Source organism: Acanthochromis polyacanthus, chromosome 21 (assembly GCF_021347895.1).
Source record: "Acanthochromis polyacanthus isolate Apoly-LR-REF ecotype Palm Island chromosome 21, KAUST_Apoly_ChrSc, whole genome shotgun sequence".
NCBI classification, from domain to species: Eukaryota; Metazoa; Chordata; class Actinopteri; family Pomacentridae; genus Acanthochromis; species Acanthochromis polyacanthus.
The window spans coordinates 3563853-3581840 of NC_067133.1; the positions used below are offsets into that span (position 1 = coordinate 3563853).

General features: G+C 41.7%; 3 protein-coding genes across 3 annotated transcripts; 1 reads left to right on the forward strand and 2 right to left on the reverse strand.

The window, feature by feature from the left end:
• Positions 1-20: 20 nt before the first annotated feature.
• On the reverse strand, positions 21-7015 carry foxred2 (FAD-dependent oxidoreductase domain containing 2). The gene is given in 11 exon segments (XM_022190680.2): positions 21-856; positions 1790-1933; positions 1936-1959; positions 2069-2295; positions 2845-3010; positions 3412-3578; positions 4106-4423; positions 4701-4952; positions 5036-5341; positions 5419-5655; positions 6850-7015. Coding segments are annotated over 10 exon segments (2052 nt in total). The 5' UTR covers positions 5634-5655; positions 6850-7015; the 3' UTR covers positions 21-623.
• Positions 7016-8272: 1257 nt separating this feature from the next.
• hmox1a (heme oxygenase 1a) lies at positions 8273-10689 on the forward strand. Its single transcript, XM_022190683.2, has 6 exons — positions 8273-8354; positions 8440-8489; positions 8580-8691; positions 8777-8992; positions 9066-9338; positions 10334-10689. Exons 2-6 carry the CDS (start codon positions 8440-8442, stop codon positions 10493-10495), a joined length of 813 nt encoding a protein of 270 aa, XP_022046375.2. The 5' UTR covers positions 8273-8354; the 3' UTR covers positions 10496-10689.
• Position 10690: 1 nt separating this feature from the next.
• mcm5 (minichromosome maintenance complex component 5) lies at positions 10691-17988 on the reverse strand. The gene is made up of 16 exons (XM_022190679.2): positions 17673-17988; positions 16497-16623; positions 16226-16354; positions 15300-15472; positions 15064-15219; positions 14803-14972; positions 14383-14554; positions 14164-14275; positions 13920-14063; positions 12806-12871; positions 12539-12715; positions 12342-12454; positions 12125-12253; positions 11882-12024; positions 11627-11754; positions 10691-11034 (listed from the first exon to the last, which is right to left on the reverse strand). The coding sequence occupies exons 1-16, from the start codon at positions 17843-17845 to the stop codon at positions 10933-10935; spliced, it is 2214 nt and encodes a 737-aa protein (XP_022046371.1). The 5' UTR covers positions 17846-17988; the 3' UTR covers positions 10691-10932.

The following is a 17988-nucleotide window of genomic DNA, read 5'->3' on the forward strand; positions in this document are numbered from 1 at the left end:
TAAAACACAAACAAACGAAGCAGGTGTTCCCTTTTTCTGTATGTTTGGTTTTCTATAATCTTAAATGTATAATAATTTGTCCCATCCACCCTCCACCAATATAGCTCTACATAATACAGATTTTAATGATATGAAAATGACAGTGTAATGTACTGTATAGAAATATTTGTGGGGAAAAATAATAATACAGGAGGTTTCAAGGGTCAAGGAACTCCTCTGGTTTTAAGCAGTGGTTTCCAACCTGCGTGCTTGGACCCAAAAATCAGTCACATCAGCGTTTGGGGCAAGGACTGATGAACAAAAGTAAACATAAACAATATATTTTTCGTACTTTCCTTTGCTAAAGTGCTAGATAATTCTTTGTGATACTTAAATATTATTAACCTTGTAAAACCCAAATACAGAATCATGTTGAAATGAGCAAAAATAATAAAAACTAATAATAAAAAATTAAAAAGATGGTATACATATACAAAACAAAGGATGAAAATCACTGTTCTGTGGGACGGTATGCTGTCCACATATTTGGTCTTGCAAAAAGGGAATGACTAGGGGTGCTGGAGGTAGCAGCTCTGGAAAAACAGCATCGTATACGGTAGCATTAACACCCTTAGGTAAAACAATCACAAGTCAAGTTTCAGTCCTGAAGACATGGAGGCTCCAGCTGGTGCCAGGTAGTTGGGGAATGTCGGGTCGGCCCCTGATGTGCCTGCATCTCGCTCGGCAGGCACCAGTCTAGCATCATGAACGTGCTGCCGCAGCCGACTGTTGTGAGGGATGCCCTGCTGCTTCAAGTATCCCTGCTGACAATACAGCGGCGGCTTGCGGTGGGTGAGGGATAAGCGGAAACATGATTCTAAAAGACAGAAGGAAACACAGGAATGAGAAACTCAGCAAAGAAAAACAACAAATAACGCCTGCTTTGATGTCACCGATGATGGGTGTGGTTTAGAAGTACAACTTGTGCAGCTTGTGATTCATTGTGGATGTAAACCTATTCTAAAAAACCTATTCTAAAATCCACTTTCATTAACACAATGTTGTTAATATATTACCTTAAAAGATGCAGTTTCTAATACGTTATGTGCACCGAAAGGTTTGGGAACAACTGCTGCACACAAATAGATAAATGGTATTTTCTTTTTTTGAAAAAGGAGACAAAAATAACAAAAAAAAGTTACTTGAAAGAAACATAGGTAAATGAATAACTGGGTAGCGGCATCTCTATATGCTGTAGTAGATAGTCTGTTAAAGGAAAAAAAACTTTTACTTCTTCCCCAGATGATTTTGTTTTCTTTCTAAATTCTTGGTTGTTTCTTGATTATGAAATGGAATAATAAGGTAAAAGAGGGATGCAAAATATTACCACTGTTTTTAAAATTTCTTCATTATAAAATCCAACATAAATGAGATTTCTTTAGCCACACTTTAACTTCAAAATGTTCTCCATGTTTTTGTTTTGGTTAACTTCCAAAGTGCTGCCACTGACAAGTGAGCAAAATAAAATGCATGGTTGCATTGAATAAAATCACAGATTTCTGCAGGTTGGAAGACTGTTGGTAACATTTGGGATAAAGTAATTACACTTTAATATATTTTACTGTGGAAATGCTCAATATAATATGAGGCAGATAGTATGCCTGATAATGTAAACACATTTTATTGTGCTAAAGTCTATGAATTACTGTACAGACAAAGCATAGAATTCAAACATCTTGCACTTAGAGTACAAAACAGGAATCACATTTCACCAGTGAGGAACAGATCAGCTGTCTCGATGCTGCTTTACCTGCATAGAAAGCCCTGAGGTCAGTGTGGACACAGCGCTCCAGGAAGCGTCGCAGTGGCTGGATGTGAGATATGGGACCGTCCCATTCGGTGAGGAAGTCCTCAACCATGTGATGAACTGCTTTAGGTCTTGGTAAAGGCCAGCCAGGGGGCGCAGCTTCATTTCTTCCTCTGGGAAAGAAATTAATCTACTTTAGCAACTTTCATTTGGAGTTTGCTGCAAAAATTGCAGTAGTTTCTCCCTGTAAGAAGTAGATTAACTTTCATTCTTTCTACTCACCAGTAGGAAGTGTGTCATAGTAGTATAAGACGGGATGCAGGAAGTTGGATTGCCAAGCTTTAGTCCAGTCTGTTTCGGCCCTGCTGCGCCCCAAATAGTCGATCTTCTTCTTCCCATACTGCATGATGACAACAATCAGTCCGTGGCTGGAGACCTCGTGGCCAGAAAGAGAGGAGAACTGAGGCAAGGCCTGGATCGGAAACTCCTCCAAGTATTCACAATGAGAGCTTAGAAGAAAGGAGCGAGAAGAGGACAAACATATAATGAGCATAAAGACGACTAAGTGTAGCTTTGCTTCTTAAGAAAATGTCAGGTAATGTCACATTTAGAAATATTATATGATGATTTCACTTCAGTAAAGAGCAGAATTCTATGTAATGAGTATACACAGGGACCTGATGAAGTGCCTAAATTACAAAAACACATATCATTAAGGTTGTGAAAATGTAATTCTCGAAAATGAAACACTTTCTAAATGACTCGGATGAATTATACAGTGATGGTTTGTCTAGGTTTCTCACTGAGGATTTTGCTTCTTTGTCATCAACACAGTGCTTATTACTTCAATAAAGCTAAAAATGTTTAGGTGTCAAATGCCTCCTGGTCAGAACTCTCTTGATTATACACAACTTCAGGTAGACTGGGAGTGTGAGGATGCTTTAGGAGGACAGACTGATGACCTGAACTTCGCTAGCAGCGTGCAGATCTCATGAATAAAAGAGCATGGATGGAAAAAGTTCATTTTTACTGTTGACACCAAAATAGCATCAGCTTACCCTCGAAGAAGAACGACATCCCCTAGCACCTCAAACATCTGGTACGGCCCAGAGGCCTCACCGACCCGCTTCAGAATCCAGGACTGCAGCTGTGTCGTCAACAGTTGTGTTGATGGCCACTCGTTGCTATGGTAACGATGTTCGAGCACACGGTGTACAGCTCGTGCTGTGGCAGAAAATGAACACAGTTGGTTTAATATCATGACTGAGCAGGCGACCCATAAACAGGGGCAATAGTTCCCGATCCAGCGGTCTGGGTTTGACTCCAGCTCACGGCCTTTCGCTGCAGGTCTTCCCTCCTTTCTTCTCCCTACTGTCCAGTCTGCCCCTCTACCATCCTGTCCATTAAAGCCAACAAAAGGCCATAAAACTTTAAAGAATGGGCATAAAACTGCTTTGATCAAACGTGCAGTTGTCATTTGTGTACCATCAACCATAATGTTTGTCCTACAGCTGGAATCACGGAAGAAGTGATGATGTCGTCATGCTACAAACAAACGAAGAATATTTTTTCAACAAGCATTGCTTCAAAAATATCACAAAATAACAAACATGTTGTATTTTCACCTGTGTAACGGAACCCATGGACGAAGCCTCCAGCAGAAGAGCGGTAGTCTCTGGAGTGAGCAGCGGTTCCCAGCACAAACAAACCAGGGGTGTTCTTCCCTTCATACCAGGCCGTCACCCCCGGCAACCTGCCCTTTGCATTTTCACTGTTTGGTGGGCAGGCGGAGCTGAGGAGAGGTTTAAAGACATGAACAATATCCAAATAAAACACGCTTAAAAAAAAATTTGTAAAATCATAACAAAGAGGGTCATTCATGACAGGACAGAGCATTACACTCCATGATTATTAGGCAAGTAATTGTTTTGACCTCAGCATTTCAAAGCACATTTCAATCCTCTAAACTATATAAACTTGAAAGCTTATTACATGTAATAATTTCCAGGTGATATGTATTGTATTATGTATGTGTGTAAAAGTAGGATGTGGACTAAAGTGTGTTATTTCTTTCAGATGAGAGAAGAAACAGGTGACTTCAGATATTTTTTCGTAATTTATTTCCCTAATATGCACACTTATTTCTCTGTGTAAGACAAGACTCACATTCCCGGACTTAAAAGTTCATGTTCAAGGCTGCATGACATTTTGGTTTGACTGAAAGCTTTGTACTTGTTTGACAATACTTAGTGATAACTCAGAAATACAGTTTGCTTTGTTTGTCATGCAGTGTTCTGACCATGTTGTACAAATTCATACCTGTCAAATATGCTGAAGTTAAATCGGAAACCCAGGCATCGAATCACGCGGTCGTAAGGTTTTCGCGTCGGGAAGTTGTCGATGTGATGCCCCGGCAGTTCCTCTCCCGTCACATCTGAGCTGTTCTTCACTTCCCTGGAGTGTACGTACTTTTTTAAAGTTAGATATAACTGTCGCTTTTTCTCATTCTTCTTTCCACCAGATCTTCTCCTGCTCTGCTCCTTTCGTTGAGCGATAGCTATTTTCTCCAGGCGAGCTTCCACCAGCCCGTCGAGAGACTTCAGCTGGTACGTGTCTAGTAGCTCATTATTCACGGCTCTGGAAGGCAAAAACAGTTGGTCAGTTGAAGATGGATGGATGGATGGATGGATGGATGGGTAGGTAGATAGGTAGGTGGATGGATGGATGGATGGATGGATGGATGGATGGATGGATGGATGGATGGATGGATGGATAGATACTACATACATCCCATTGGGAAAATTCAAGATGTGACATTAAATGTCCTGGTCGTTTCATTTTCCTGCTTCCAAATGGACAAATAATAAATGTATTATTTTTGAAAACATCCTCACTTTACTTGGATTTACGTTACCTGAGGTCTCCAACGTAATGTGTTTGCCAGGCCAGTCTGACAGGGCTGGAACTGAGCATGTGCACCCGACTTGCGCTTCCCAAGATGCTCTGGGCTGTTTCAAAAGCAGAGTTCCCCTTCCCCAGAATCAGCACAGCCTGGTCCTTGTAGTCCTCAGGGTTAGTTGAGATGGACTCGTAGCCCTCAACCAGGTCAGAACCCACAAACTCTACCTTGTGAGGGACCCACAGGCCTGTTGCTACAAGCAGGATGCTAAAGCAGAGACGACAAAAGTGCAACACAATGCAATCCAGAATCAAAACAAAAGAGATTTTGTCATCTCTTCGTCATCATACCTGCATGAGTAGTCTGATTTGTGTTGATCAGTGAGGATGTAGCTTCTTCTGGTGGATGACTGCACAGCTCTGATCCTTCCGATGTCGACCCCATACTGAACTTTCAGCCCGAGCTCCTTCACAAACATGGACAGGTAGACAGGGAAGGCGTCCGCCGGAGGGTAGAATTCGCTGCTAACTCTCTTGAACAGGAGCTCGGGTTTATCGCTCAGCAGGGAGTTCCAGTCGTGTCGCAGGTTGAACTCTCGGTTCTGCCTCCCTGTGTGCATCTTGTTAATGCTGATGAGCTTTCTGTGCCTGGGATACCTTAGGATGCACAAAGGATGCCACATGAGTACAGTTTCTGGAGCGTTTTAATGGAAAACCCTAACAAAGCTTCTTACTTGTTGAAGAAGCTCCCAGGTCCTGAGTTCCTCTCCAAGATGATGTAGTCTCGTTTAGCCTTGGAGAGGAAATATCCCACCTGTAGTCCAGAAGGTCCAGCTCCGAGCACACAGTAACCATAATGGCGGGTGCCATTGCGGTGGCGGTCATCAAAAGAGCTTACGACAGAGCCAAGCAGCGTGAGAAGGATGAAACAAGGAAGGCTGGGATCCATAACCTGCTGGACATGAAAGTGTCTTTATGACAAGAATAGAACATGATTAAGTCACATGATAAATAATTACATAATAAGAATGAAACAGTGGATTTTTATACTATATGTGAGTTTCACTGTGGCTTTCAGGGGAGTTCATTTTTTATTTTTTACATTTAAATAGTATTAGACAATCTACAACATTCATAAAATAGCTGATCTAGCTTTTGAAAAATCATTATTTCTATACAGAAGGACATGAATTACAAAAATAACAGATGAAAACTAGCAACCAATGTCTTTTTTCATTACCACAGAGAGAAGATACAGAAAAATGGCAACAACTGCATACTGTCAGCATTTTCGAACTCCCTAAAAAAATGTACAAATGAACACAAAACAAAAGAGCCACATCTCTCAATTTCCATCTCATCCAATCACAGGACTGCCAAAAAACCTTTCCATAGGTTAGGTGAGCTTTTGTGTTTTGAAGAGATGATGTCTTCCTTGGTTGGTGTCCATGGAGACCAGCCCTGTGGCTCGTCTCCGTTTTGGGATGGTGCTGGTGGCTCACATCCATCTGGCTGGATTTGCACTTATAGATTTTTCCCAGTGTGGAACTCCTTGTACTTTCCAGTGATGCTTTGCATTTTAAATATACACTTAAACATGGCTTTATAGTCTTAGCTGTTTTGGTTTTAGTCATGACTTGCAAGTAGAAATGACCAGAATCATTGGAATTGTACATAAACTGCATTTTGTAAATAAATATTGCAACAATTTCAAAGGATTTTAATCATTTTCGACAAGGAAGTTTTACAGAAATCTGTTGTCAGGACCATGACGGTGAGAGCAATTCTGAATATGATCATTTCATGCTGTTTCTCATGTAAAAACCCTGACATGTTACCACACTCTACTGCCCTGCATGGGTATCTGGGCCAACATGGGGCAACTGATTCACTGCCTCCACAATCTGAAGCATTAACACAAATTCACTCCAAAATTATTACAAATCAAACTTAACATGAAGATATCGTCATAGTTTATCGTCTCTATGCAGGCGAACCGGTGCTAAGAGGCTAACAGGCTCCGGATAACAATCCCCGGCTCCCCCTGAACTCTCTGTCCGACGTTGCATCACTGATCCCGGGATGCGGAGGCTGCCGCGTCCCGCTGAACCAGATGTGAGGTTTTTCTATCATTTAAAACACAGAAACAGGGAGACAAACGTTACCTTTTACATCAGTCGGTCCCTCAAGTGTGACATCTGGGGTTTCAGAGCTCTTAGGGCAGCTACATGTTTGCTGTTAAGCATTTTAAAACGCGTCCTGGAAGATCGTGTGTTCCTCCGAAGATCCGCTAGCGCTTCCCCCTGGATGGAGCACCAATAGCGGGCTGCTGCATGGAGCCAAGGGGCGTGATCAGAAATATCACTGAACACAAAGTGAGGACATCAAGATGAGTTATGGACATAGAAATATACACTGCTTGGAAAAAATAACAATAATAATATCTGCATTTTTCTTATGTATTACACTGGAAAAAATTCCCATCTCAGAGCAAGAAAAAAAACTTATTTCAAAGAACTTTTACCTTGAAATAAGTGAATAGAATAAGTGAAAAAATGTCTTGATAATATTTCTTGAAAAAAGATGTGATATTTAGAATATTGAGATCTTAAAATTAGCTGGGAAGACTTATATTAAGCTATATTTTACCAGGACTGTCAAGTTTAGGTGTCTTAACCATCCTGTTGTTTTCATTTACACCTCCAAAAAATATTGTCTTGTCTGAAAAAAATCAGCAAAAAAATTCCCAAATTTGTAATAATTTGCAAAATCGCCAGGAAGAACATTCCTTAAAAGTTTCACTTAAAATTTTTATTTTAAAAAAATCCCCAAATTTGGCAAGAAATAAAAATGAAAAAAATTTAAACATAAAAATTGTAAACATTTTCAAAAAATGAATAAAAATCTTCAAAAAAAAATCAAAAAAAATATCTAAAGTGATTCCAGCTCTGTGTCCCAGCAGGGCAATACATTCATCATGCCTGTTTGCCTGTAGTGGGAAAACAAAATACATGTAAATATAAGTAAACGGAGTGCGAGATCTCCCTGGTTGATAGAGTGCTTTGAATTTCATTACGTAACAAGCTGTCCGGCCGTTATAAAGGAGGCCTGTGAAAAAGAAGTGATTGGTGGATGTGAAAAAGTTGAAATGTAAGAATTTACTCCACCATGAATCTGATTGTAACGTCCACACTATTAAAAAGGCCGATAAGAGCATTTATGACTATTTGCTTGGTGTCGTAAAGGAAAGTATATTATTTTCTAGGCAAAGCAAATGCAGTGGATAAAGAAGGGTGGTATCAGTATTGGCTGTGAATGATTACTGAGTGTGCTGAGTAAAGAAATTGTCTCTAACTGTGAAGATCAGACTACATTTTATGCAGGATTAATGCAGAAATCCTGGTAAATTCCAGAGAGTTCACAAACTTTTTCTTGCAAGTCACATTTGGATTTCTGCCCTATCATGTTTTGCAACATCCGCCTTGTCATGTGAAGCTTTTGCAGGATGAGTTCCGTGACTCAACAGTCACACTTCCCCTTTGACTCAGCAGCTCAGCATCGCGGCTGTATAAAAGAGGCAGGAGGCGGCTGAGAGATCACAGTCGACCCAGAACTCAGAGGAAGTGACAACTGACAGAGGACGCTCACCAGCCTGCAAAAAGCACTGAAAGTAAGTAGAATGTGGTGTATGCATTGTTATTTGCATGAAATGTATTTTAATTCACTAAATTAACCATTTAATTCTCTCTAAATAGATGGAGACCATGAAGAGTGCAAGGAAAAATGACACAGGGGACGTTGGCAGGTAGGACAATTTGAAATCACTCAAAATTCTTTGGTTTTCTTGCTTTGTTTTGATGAATAATGTGCCCTCTCTCTGTGTTTGTGATCACAGTGACTTATCAGAGCAGATTAAAGCAGCCACAAAGGACAACCACGTCCGAGCTGAAAACACACAGCTGATGCTGAGCTACCAGAAGGGACAAATCACTCTGCCACAGTACAAGGTAACATCTGCACACCTAAAAGAAGCTATAATACGCTGTTCTTGTTTTACATCGTGCTGACAGTGGATCTTCTTGCTTCTGTCAGGTCCTGCTGTGCTCCCTCTATGAGATCTACAAGGCTCTGGAAGAAGAGCTGGACAGGAATTCTTCCCATCCAACCGTGGCTCCAATATACTTCCCTCAGGAACTCGCTCGCTTGGAATCACTGGAACAGGATCTGGAGCATTTCTTCGGCTCAGACTGGAGGAAGAGAGTGATAGTCCCTGCAGCCACTCACAGATACCAGCAACGATTACGACAGGTGAGTACGGTGCTCTGCAGGCATCTTTAAATGTAAATAAACAAATCAGCTGAGCCCGTCTCTTCTTTGCCAGATTGGCAGGGAGAACCCAGAGCTGCTGGTGGCCCACGCCTACACTCGCTATCTGGGGGACCTATCAGGAGGGCAGGTGCTGGGAAAAATTACCCAGAAATCTCTGGGGCTGAGCAGCAAAGAAGGCCTGTCGTTCTTCCAGTTTCCCGGCGTGAGCAGCCCCAACCGCTTCAAGCAGCTGTACAGGAGCCGCATGAACAGCATCGAGCTGACGGAGCAGCAGAGGGAGGCGGTGCTGGAGGAGGCGGTGTCGGCCTTCGAGCTCAACATCCAGGTGAGTGAAAAGGAAAAACGAAAAGTTTACGGTTTAGATCAGGGGTGTCAAACATCCGGCCCACGGGCCAAAACCGGCCCTCAAAGTGTAAAAGTTACAGAGAAGACATTAACTGCAGACTGTAAATATGTAAAACTATCATAAAGTAAAATACTAGATTGCTCTTTTGTCATTTTGTGTCTCATTTTTGTTATATTTTGTCTTGTTTTTTGTCTGACTTTTGTCGTTTCTCATTTTTGTCATTTTGTGTTTCCTTTTTGTCTCACTTGTGTTTTTTGGTCATTTTGTTTTTTGCTTTATTCGATGTTTTGCATTGTTTTTGTCATTTTGTGTGATTTTTGACTCGCTTGTGCTGTTAGTCTGCTTTGTTGTTTTGTTTCTCACTTTTCTCATTTTTGATCTTGTGTCATTTGCGTAATTTTTTGGTCACTTTGCGTCCGATTTGTGTAATATTTTTTCTTGTTTTTTTTCCCCCTGACTTTTGTTATTTTGATCATACAGTAAAATACTATACCATTGAGTTCCAGATAGCTGTGACTAAATGTTTGGTTCTTTGTAGACACTCTGTGATCTGGAAGCCGTAATGTGTAAATGATTAAGTGAGGCATAATGTTGCTGAAATTGAACTTATTTTTCTTAAGAAATTTCAAGTTGTTCATAATGTTTTGTAAGAAGATAATTCCTTAAATGTGAACATTTTCAGAATGCACTTTTTTGCACTGAAACAAAGGAAAAACTTGGAGTTATTTATAGGTTATTATGCTGGGATTTTACAGGTCCGGCCCACTTGAGATCAAATTGGGCTAAATTTGGCCTCTGAACTAAAATGAGTTTGACACCCTGGTGTAGATGAACCATTTAATGTCCAATAGTAGCATCAGTGGCTAAAACTATCTAGTCACATCGAATCTACCAAAAAGAGGAACTGAATCCAATCTGTGCAGAATAAGCACACGGCCGTGTTACTGACAGCTTCCCAAACTTGTTTTCTCCAGGTTTTTGATGACTTGCAGAAAATGTTGAGTGTCACAACAGAAACAGTGGACCAACTTCCGACCAGCAGCAGCAGCAGCTTCCCGTCTTCTCCCATCATGCAGTTCACCATGGGAGTGTGTGTGGCGCTGGCCACGATCGGAGTGGGAATCTATTCCTTCTAGGCTTCACCTGCATTTATACTGGACACGCACAAACTGCACTTTACTCACGAGTTAATCAGGACTGAAATTTGTGTCTAATCTAGAAAATACCAAATCACAGCCAATTAAGTGATTTACTCATCTCATCACAATGCACAGTCTCTGTAACTTCTTTTAATGATTTTCTAAAAAATAAAATAAGCTGTCCAATCACAGTTCAACTCTCTATTTCTTTATTCATTTTATTCATTTCTTTACACAATATGCAAAACATTTAGTAACATCTTTAAGTCGATACAAAGCATCATAGCATCTTAACAGTGACATCGTTTTACTGACGCATGGAACCTGACAGCTGCTGCCCAGATGGAATATTCTAAGATGTCAGCCGGCAAATGGAACAGCACAAAAACTATTTACATCAACAACAGTACGGGCTTTTATTAGAGCGGCTTGCTCTACTTGACTCTGTAGAGAACCTTCCTCTGCATGCGGTGCTGAAGCTCGCCCCTCCTCAGCATCAGGTGGAGGACTTTGTAGATGGCGTGCTCCGGATATTTCTGTAGAAGGGGGATAAAGGAGGGACAAACAGTTCAATCACAGGACCCAAACTATGTTCATACTTATCTTTGTTTTAATTTTCTGTTCCCTCTTGCTTTAGGTCACTTCAACCATTAAACTACCTTAGGGTGCTGTACTAATAAAACTTGTCTTACCAAGGCTAATGCTCACATAAAGTATTTTTGGAATCTGCAAGTTGTTCTTGTGGTAGGTGAGCCACATTTTTACTATACTGACTATTCCAACAGGCCACAAAAATACTCAGGATAAAAAACTACTTCTATGAGCCTATTTAATAGGCTAAATACGCTCAAAATGCACATTTTATTTACTCTGCACTAAAAAATACACACACTATACATCTTTTGTTAAAATGACAGACTAACTGTGGCTTGTGTGTTTCTGCTTTTCACGTTTCCACAAGTATTAGAGAATGAAAATTGAGACAAAATACAACAGTCTTTAATCTAATCCAATAGAAAACACTAAAGCTGCTTTTTATTATATCAAGCTGGAAATTTGGTCCCAGCATATAACAGCTTAGCACTGCGTTGAGGCGTTTTAGTTTCCTTCGATGCTCCTCAGACCGACCTGCTTGGTGAAGTCCTGCACGATGCTGTGTTCAGACACCTGGGATCCGATAGCAAAGCGTCTCTTCAGCTGCTTCTCCACACGAGCGATCATTTCCTGGTCCTCCTGAGAGGTGAAGCCCTCCACTCCTGCACACAAGATGTGGTTGGAGAGATGCTAACAGCAGGAAACTAAAAGATACAAATCTATGGATTTTCACTCACAGTAAATGAAAGTTAGGACATCTCCAGTCAAAAACACTACAAACACACACACCTGAGAGGCTTCCAGACAGTGCAGCGTCTAAAGTGGAAACCTGGAAGAGTCTGAGGGCTTCATCGACCTCTTCTTCTCCGGCCACAGCCTGCAGCTTCATCTTGGCCAGAGACTCTGCGATTCGTACGACGGCCTCCAGCTGCCTGAAAAAACAGAAACAGAAGTTATTAATTAAGAACATTCAAAGCTGGAATTAAAGACAAATGCTTGTTATTTATGGGAAAATGTAAAACAGAAACCTACCTGACAGTGATGGGGATGGAGGGTCTTTTGTCCGTCTCTCTTTCATGCTCTCGAGCTCCACTTCTCATCACCACATATCGGTTTTTCAGTTTCTCAGCAGCCGCCGCAGAGAGACGAGGGCCACATTTACTGGAAGAAACACAGCAAATAACATTAATGACTGCTCACAGTTACCTTATTATAAAGCTGAGATAAAAATAAATGCAGGTAGACTCACGTTCTTGCATAGGCAATGTATTTCTTGAAAGTGGCCAGAGGAATCTCGCCCTCCACACCTTCCGTCTGCGTCTGAGCGCTCAGGTGGACGTTCATCACGTGGCGAGCCAGAGTCTACAACAGACGTATCCAACATCAGCACAAATCCAACCACTGTGGGGGTTTAAAACAGCAAAAACAAACTCACAGCCTCCTCACCATGTCTCTCTGCTGGTCGTGCTGGTCTTTGATGATGAAGATCATATCGAAACGGGACAGGATGGTGGGCATGAAGTCGATGTTGTCCTCCCCCTTGGTGTCGTCCCAGCGGCCGAACACGGAGTTGGCAGCAGCGAGCACAGAGCAGCGAGAGTTCAGGGTGGTGGTGATGCCAGCCTGGGAGGAGACCAGTTGTCAGTTCACGCTTTTAACTCCTCATTGGAGCGAGAATGTTGTGTTTTCTTGAAATGCACAAATGGGTCGTACCTTAGCGATGGAGATGGTCTGCTGCTCCATGGCTTCATGGATGGCTACTCTGTCATCTTCTCTCATCTGAGGAACAAAAAGTGGAGTTTGGTCTGCTGGTTAAAGGGTAATGTATTTGGCATTTTGTGTTTATTTCAAAGCGATAGAGTAAAGTGAGATAAGTAACATGCAGAAAAAGACAGTATGTGCCATAACCATTTGGCTGCTCGTATCAATCTGATACCAAGTAAATACAGGGCCACTATCCCTGATACCGACACTCCAGGTGAACTTTTTCAGTAGTTGGTAGGTTTAGAACAGGGGTGTCAAACTCAGTTCCTGGAGGGCCACTATCCTGCATGTTTTAGATGTTTCCCTTTTCCAACACACCTGATTCAAATGATCAGCTCGTCATCAAGCTCAGCAGAAGCCTGATAACGAGCTGATCATTTGAATCAGGTGTGTTGGAGCAGGGAAGCATCTAAAACATGCAGGACAGTGGCCCTCCAGGAACGGATCTTGACACCCCTGCTTTAGATCATCTGGAATGAAGATGGGGTTGTAAATGCTTACAGGGTTTAAGAATCAGACTAATTCCTGGGTAGGTTTTCTGTGGGTCAGACAATGAAGAATGTGGGTTACCAATGAAATCACAAAGTGAGGGATAACCTCCTTAAACAGTGTTCATTTTTGGCAGTTTGATCAATATGTGTGCAATACTTCTGTCACTGAAATAGGAAATGCTCTTTTAGGATGCATTTTTACACAGATTTACTTTTCTAATGATGTAAATTCCTCCCTATGGTTATTGTCTTTGATAATAAAGCGTGACAGACATCGTCAGTGTCTTCCACCTGATTACAGGCGGGACACTTTACTAGCTAAACGTTTAGAAGAGACACTTTCTTATCAACCAGAACATACACCAGCTAGTGCACATTATGACTGAAATTTGGATGAAAAAAGATTGCCATCTCACTGATCAAAAACAGAGCAAAAAATTATTATTATAAATCTCACAGCTGAGTGTCCCATCGGGCACACAGCAGCACCACTCCTTCATTCATTCTTTCATTGTTTAGCAAACCAAGTTCATCAGTAATAGAAGGGATTGAGCTGCTACTTTCTGATTTACCTTGTCAAACTCATCAATGCACACAACTCCACCATCAGCCAGCACCATGGCTCCCCCCTCCATGACAAACCCACGGGTGCTGGGGTCCCTCAGCACTGAAGCAGTCAGACCAGCCGCACTGCTGCCCTTACCGGAGGTATAAACCTGAGGGGCAAAAGGAAAAGGCTCCGTATTAGTAGCTGAATTTGCAACACTTCATGATTGCTTTGTTTTGCTGTAGCAGCTCAGGAGAACGGATAACTACCCCGATAGGCGAGCATCTCTCCACAAACTTGAGCAGCTGAGACTTGGCTGTACCAGGATCCCCCAGCATCAGCAGGTTGATGTCGCCCCTACGAGTCAGACCATCGGGTAGCCTAAAGGAGGGGAAACAAAGCATTACCACACATAAAAGGAGGGAAGTCTTCAATTCAATCTACTCATAAGGAGGAAATAAGTTCAAGCATTGTGTTCACAGCCTCACCTTTTCCTCGAGCCTCCAAACAGCAGACAGGTAATGGCCTTTTTCAGGTCGTCACTGCCGTAGATGGAGGGAGCTACAGAGTGGGCCAGAGATTCGTAGACTTTAGGTGAAGCAGCCAGTCCTCTGAGCTCCTCCTCTTCCTGTGGAGACACTGATCCAGTCGCACCACGGCCTGGAGGACAAAAACAAAGACCAGAATTAGGAAAAACAGGGCATCATCTAGCAAATTTTCAAAGTATGTAAAAAGAGTGGGTCAGGTGCACACTTGCTGATTCACAGTAAAAAGTTGGACTCTGGTGAAGACATAAAGTTTCACTGATGGTCTGTGAATTAAGAAATACTCCAAAATATACATTTCTCCGCAGCATATGAATCTCTGAAATGCTACAAATTCACATGGGCATTTTAAAGCATCTCTACCTGCTCCTTCTGTGTCCACCTGGATGCCGACCACTCTCAGGTAGGAGGCCCGGATGCCCACGCCGACGCCCTTCTCTTTGCCTTTGGCCTTAGCAGCAGCCATCTTCTTGATGGAGTAGATCCCCATGATGGTCACCCTGTTGCCTGGGACCACACGGTCACACAGATACCTGCAGAGAGGAGGACAAGAAGGGGGGGAAATGCTTAATTTCTAGATCTGAAGGCTCATCGGAGCAGAAACTTTTTGAAAATGCTCCATACCTGTCACAGTAAAGCTGCAGGTGACGCGGCATCTCTCCATGTGGCACGGCATCCGGAGACTCCTGAAGGCGGAGCGTCTGGAAGTCGACACAAACGCAGCGGTCCGGGATGATGAAGTAGGGGTCAACGGGACACTTCATCTTGCCCGCATTCTCGCTAGAAGAACAGCCGAATCGTTAGAGGTCATGCTGCTTAAAGAGTCGGAACTGAAAGTGGCTCCTGTTGCTTTTGCTCACTTGTTGCACTTGCGTGGCAGAGCGTAACCCTGCAGGCCTGGAGGCAGAGGGACGTTGTTGATGCTGGCGCGACAGCCGCGACACTGAAGACACACCTTGGTGGCCTTGGCTTTGACTGCCGTGGCTGAGATGATGATGCCGTGAACCTTCACCAGACGAGACACCTGCTCGGACTGCACAGGAAAGACACGACCAAAGCATTATTTTTAGCTGAACAGTTTAGTCATTTTATTACTTTTAGCAAACTATTTCACTACTTCTGGCTACATATTTAAGCTATTTTGTTGCGGTTAGCCAACAATTGCACCTAGTTTATTACTTTTACCTTACTATGTCACCTATTTCACTACCTTTAAGCTACATGTTTTAGCCTTCTATTATTTTCAAGCTAAGTACTATTTTAGCCAATTGCATTACTTTTGGCCAAACAGTTTAGCCTTTTCATTGCTTTTAGTCAACAATTTCTGTATTTTATTACTTTTATCCAACTAGTTTGCATATTTTTTACTATATTCAAGCAAAAATATTTAACTATTGCATTATTTTTAGTCGAACAGTTTAGCCATTTCATAACTTTTAGCAAACTATTTCACTTATTGCACTACTTTTGGCTACATATTTTAGCTATTTCATTGCTGTTAGCAAACAATTGCACCTAGCTTATTACTTTTATCGAACTATATCACCTATTTCATTACTTTATGCTACATATTAAAGCACTTTTATTACTTTCAAGCTAATATATTTACTGTTGCATTATATTTAGCCCAACAGTTTAGCCATTTCACTACTTTGAGGTAAATATTTTAGCTGACATTACTTTCTGTGAACAGCTTCATCCATCATTTATCATTCCATCGTCCAGAAAGAGTTGTCAAACTGTCTGTGATTACTGTGATATGAGACACAAAGAGGTGTGCGGGTACCTTGAGGTTGCGGATGGACGCGTGATGTGCGTCGCTCTTCAGCATGACCTGGATGTCCTGGACGGTCTCCTCGCCTACAGGCCGAGGACGAGTCACCTCATCAGCTACGTCCTTCGCAGCTTCCTCCAGCTGGAAGTTAGAACAGACGGTTAATTCAGACAACTGCAGTGAGACTTCATAGCTGCTGATTTTGATTGTAATGGCGAGAGATGAGTTTTTGAATCAACAAAGATTTTACTGAAAGAAGCAGACAGACAAGTATGACACTCACCAGAGGCAGGTTCTCAGAAGGCAGCTTGTACAGACAGTCAGACAGATCCTCGTCAAAGCTGGCAAGGTCCTCCATCTCCACCTCCACCCAGTACTCCCCCAGGGTGTAGTGTCTCTTCAGCTCATCTCTGATTTAAAGGGGAAAAAAAGGCAGAAAAATTAATAATGGTGTTGGAAAACAATTTCTCTCAAACATACAAAACAAAAACAGCAGGTATGAAGTCAACATTTTGTAGCTTTACCTTAAGTTGACTGATCTGTCTTCAACTTAAATTAAGTCACCTTTCACTAGCTTAAGTTTAGCCTAAGTTAACTGACCGTTCTTTAGCTTAACTTTAGCGTAAGTTAAATGATCTTTCTTTAGTTTGACTTTAGCATAAGTTAACTGATCGTTCTTTAGCTTAAGTTAACTGATCTTTCTTTAGCTTGACTTTAGCTTAAGTTAACTGATCGTTCTTTAGCTTGACTTTAGCTTAAGTTAACTGATCGTTCTTTAGCTTGACCTTAGCTTAAGTTAACTGATCGTTCTTTAGCTTGACCTTAGCTTACGTTAACTGATTGTTCTTTAGCTTAAAACAAAACTTTAAAACAAAATCTGTGATGCTGGTTTTTGCTATAATGGCCAACTGGACAAAATCACCAGTGACAGAATGTAAAAAGGTGTAGATTTCAGGGAGGATGTCAATATTTGTGCATTTTTCCACCCAAATAAAATTGTGCATGCTTTGAGCAAGAAGAAATCTAGTTGAATTAAACTCAGGCATGTTCACCATAAACTAATGCAAAATAACAAACAAAAAAACTAAAGCTGGAGCATAAAAATTCCCCCAAATGCAAGAAATTAAGAGCTCAAAACTTCCTGGAGGAATCATCCTCTGAGCCCCTCACTTGAGGTAACATGAGGTTCAGACATTTTAAAGTGCTGCATCCTACATTTCCCATAATCCACCTTCATTAAACAACCTGCCTGCTTAATCTCCATTTATTTCAAATTCGTCATCTCAGCTATATAAAAGACTTCTTGTTAAAAACTAATGTGACCCTCATGAGGGTTTTTTTTTTTAATTCAGGCTGTATTATGATCTGTTGCTGTTCACATGTTTCTTAATGCAGCTGATTAGCTTCACTTAGCTCACACTTCTCTCTATTAAAACAAACAGTAATGAGGTTAAATCACCTGTATTTATACGTGAAGCCGGTTCGGTCGGTTCCCTCTCTGAACTGCCGGAGGAACTCCCTGAACCTCTTCTTGATCTGGATCCTCTTCTGTCCTCCTTCATCCACTCCGGGTCCCTCTCCTCCTCCGAAGCTGTCACTGTAATAAACTCCGGGGTCGTCAAAACCTGACATTCTGATTCAGCTCGGCGATCAAACACACGAACAGAAGCTGAGCGGAAAAAACGAGTTTTTCTAACTGAAAAGAAAAAACTAAACCGACTGTAATCTGCCGGAGACAAAGCTGCTCAGTGCGGCTGTTTCGCGGCAAAAACTAA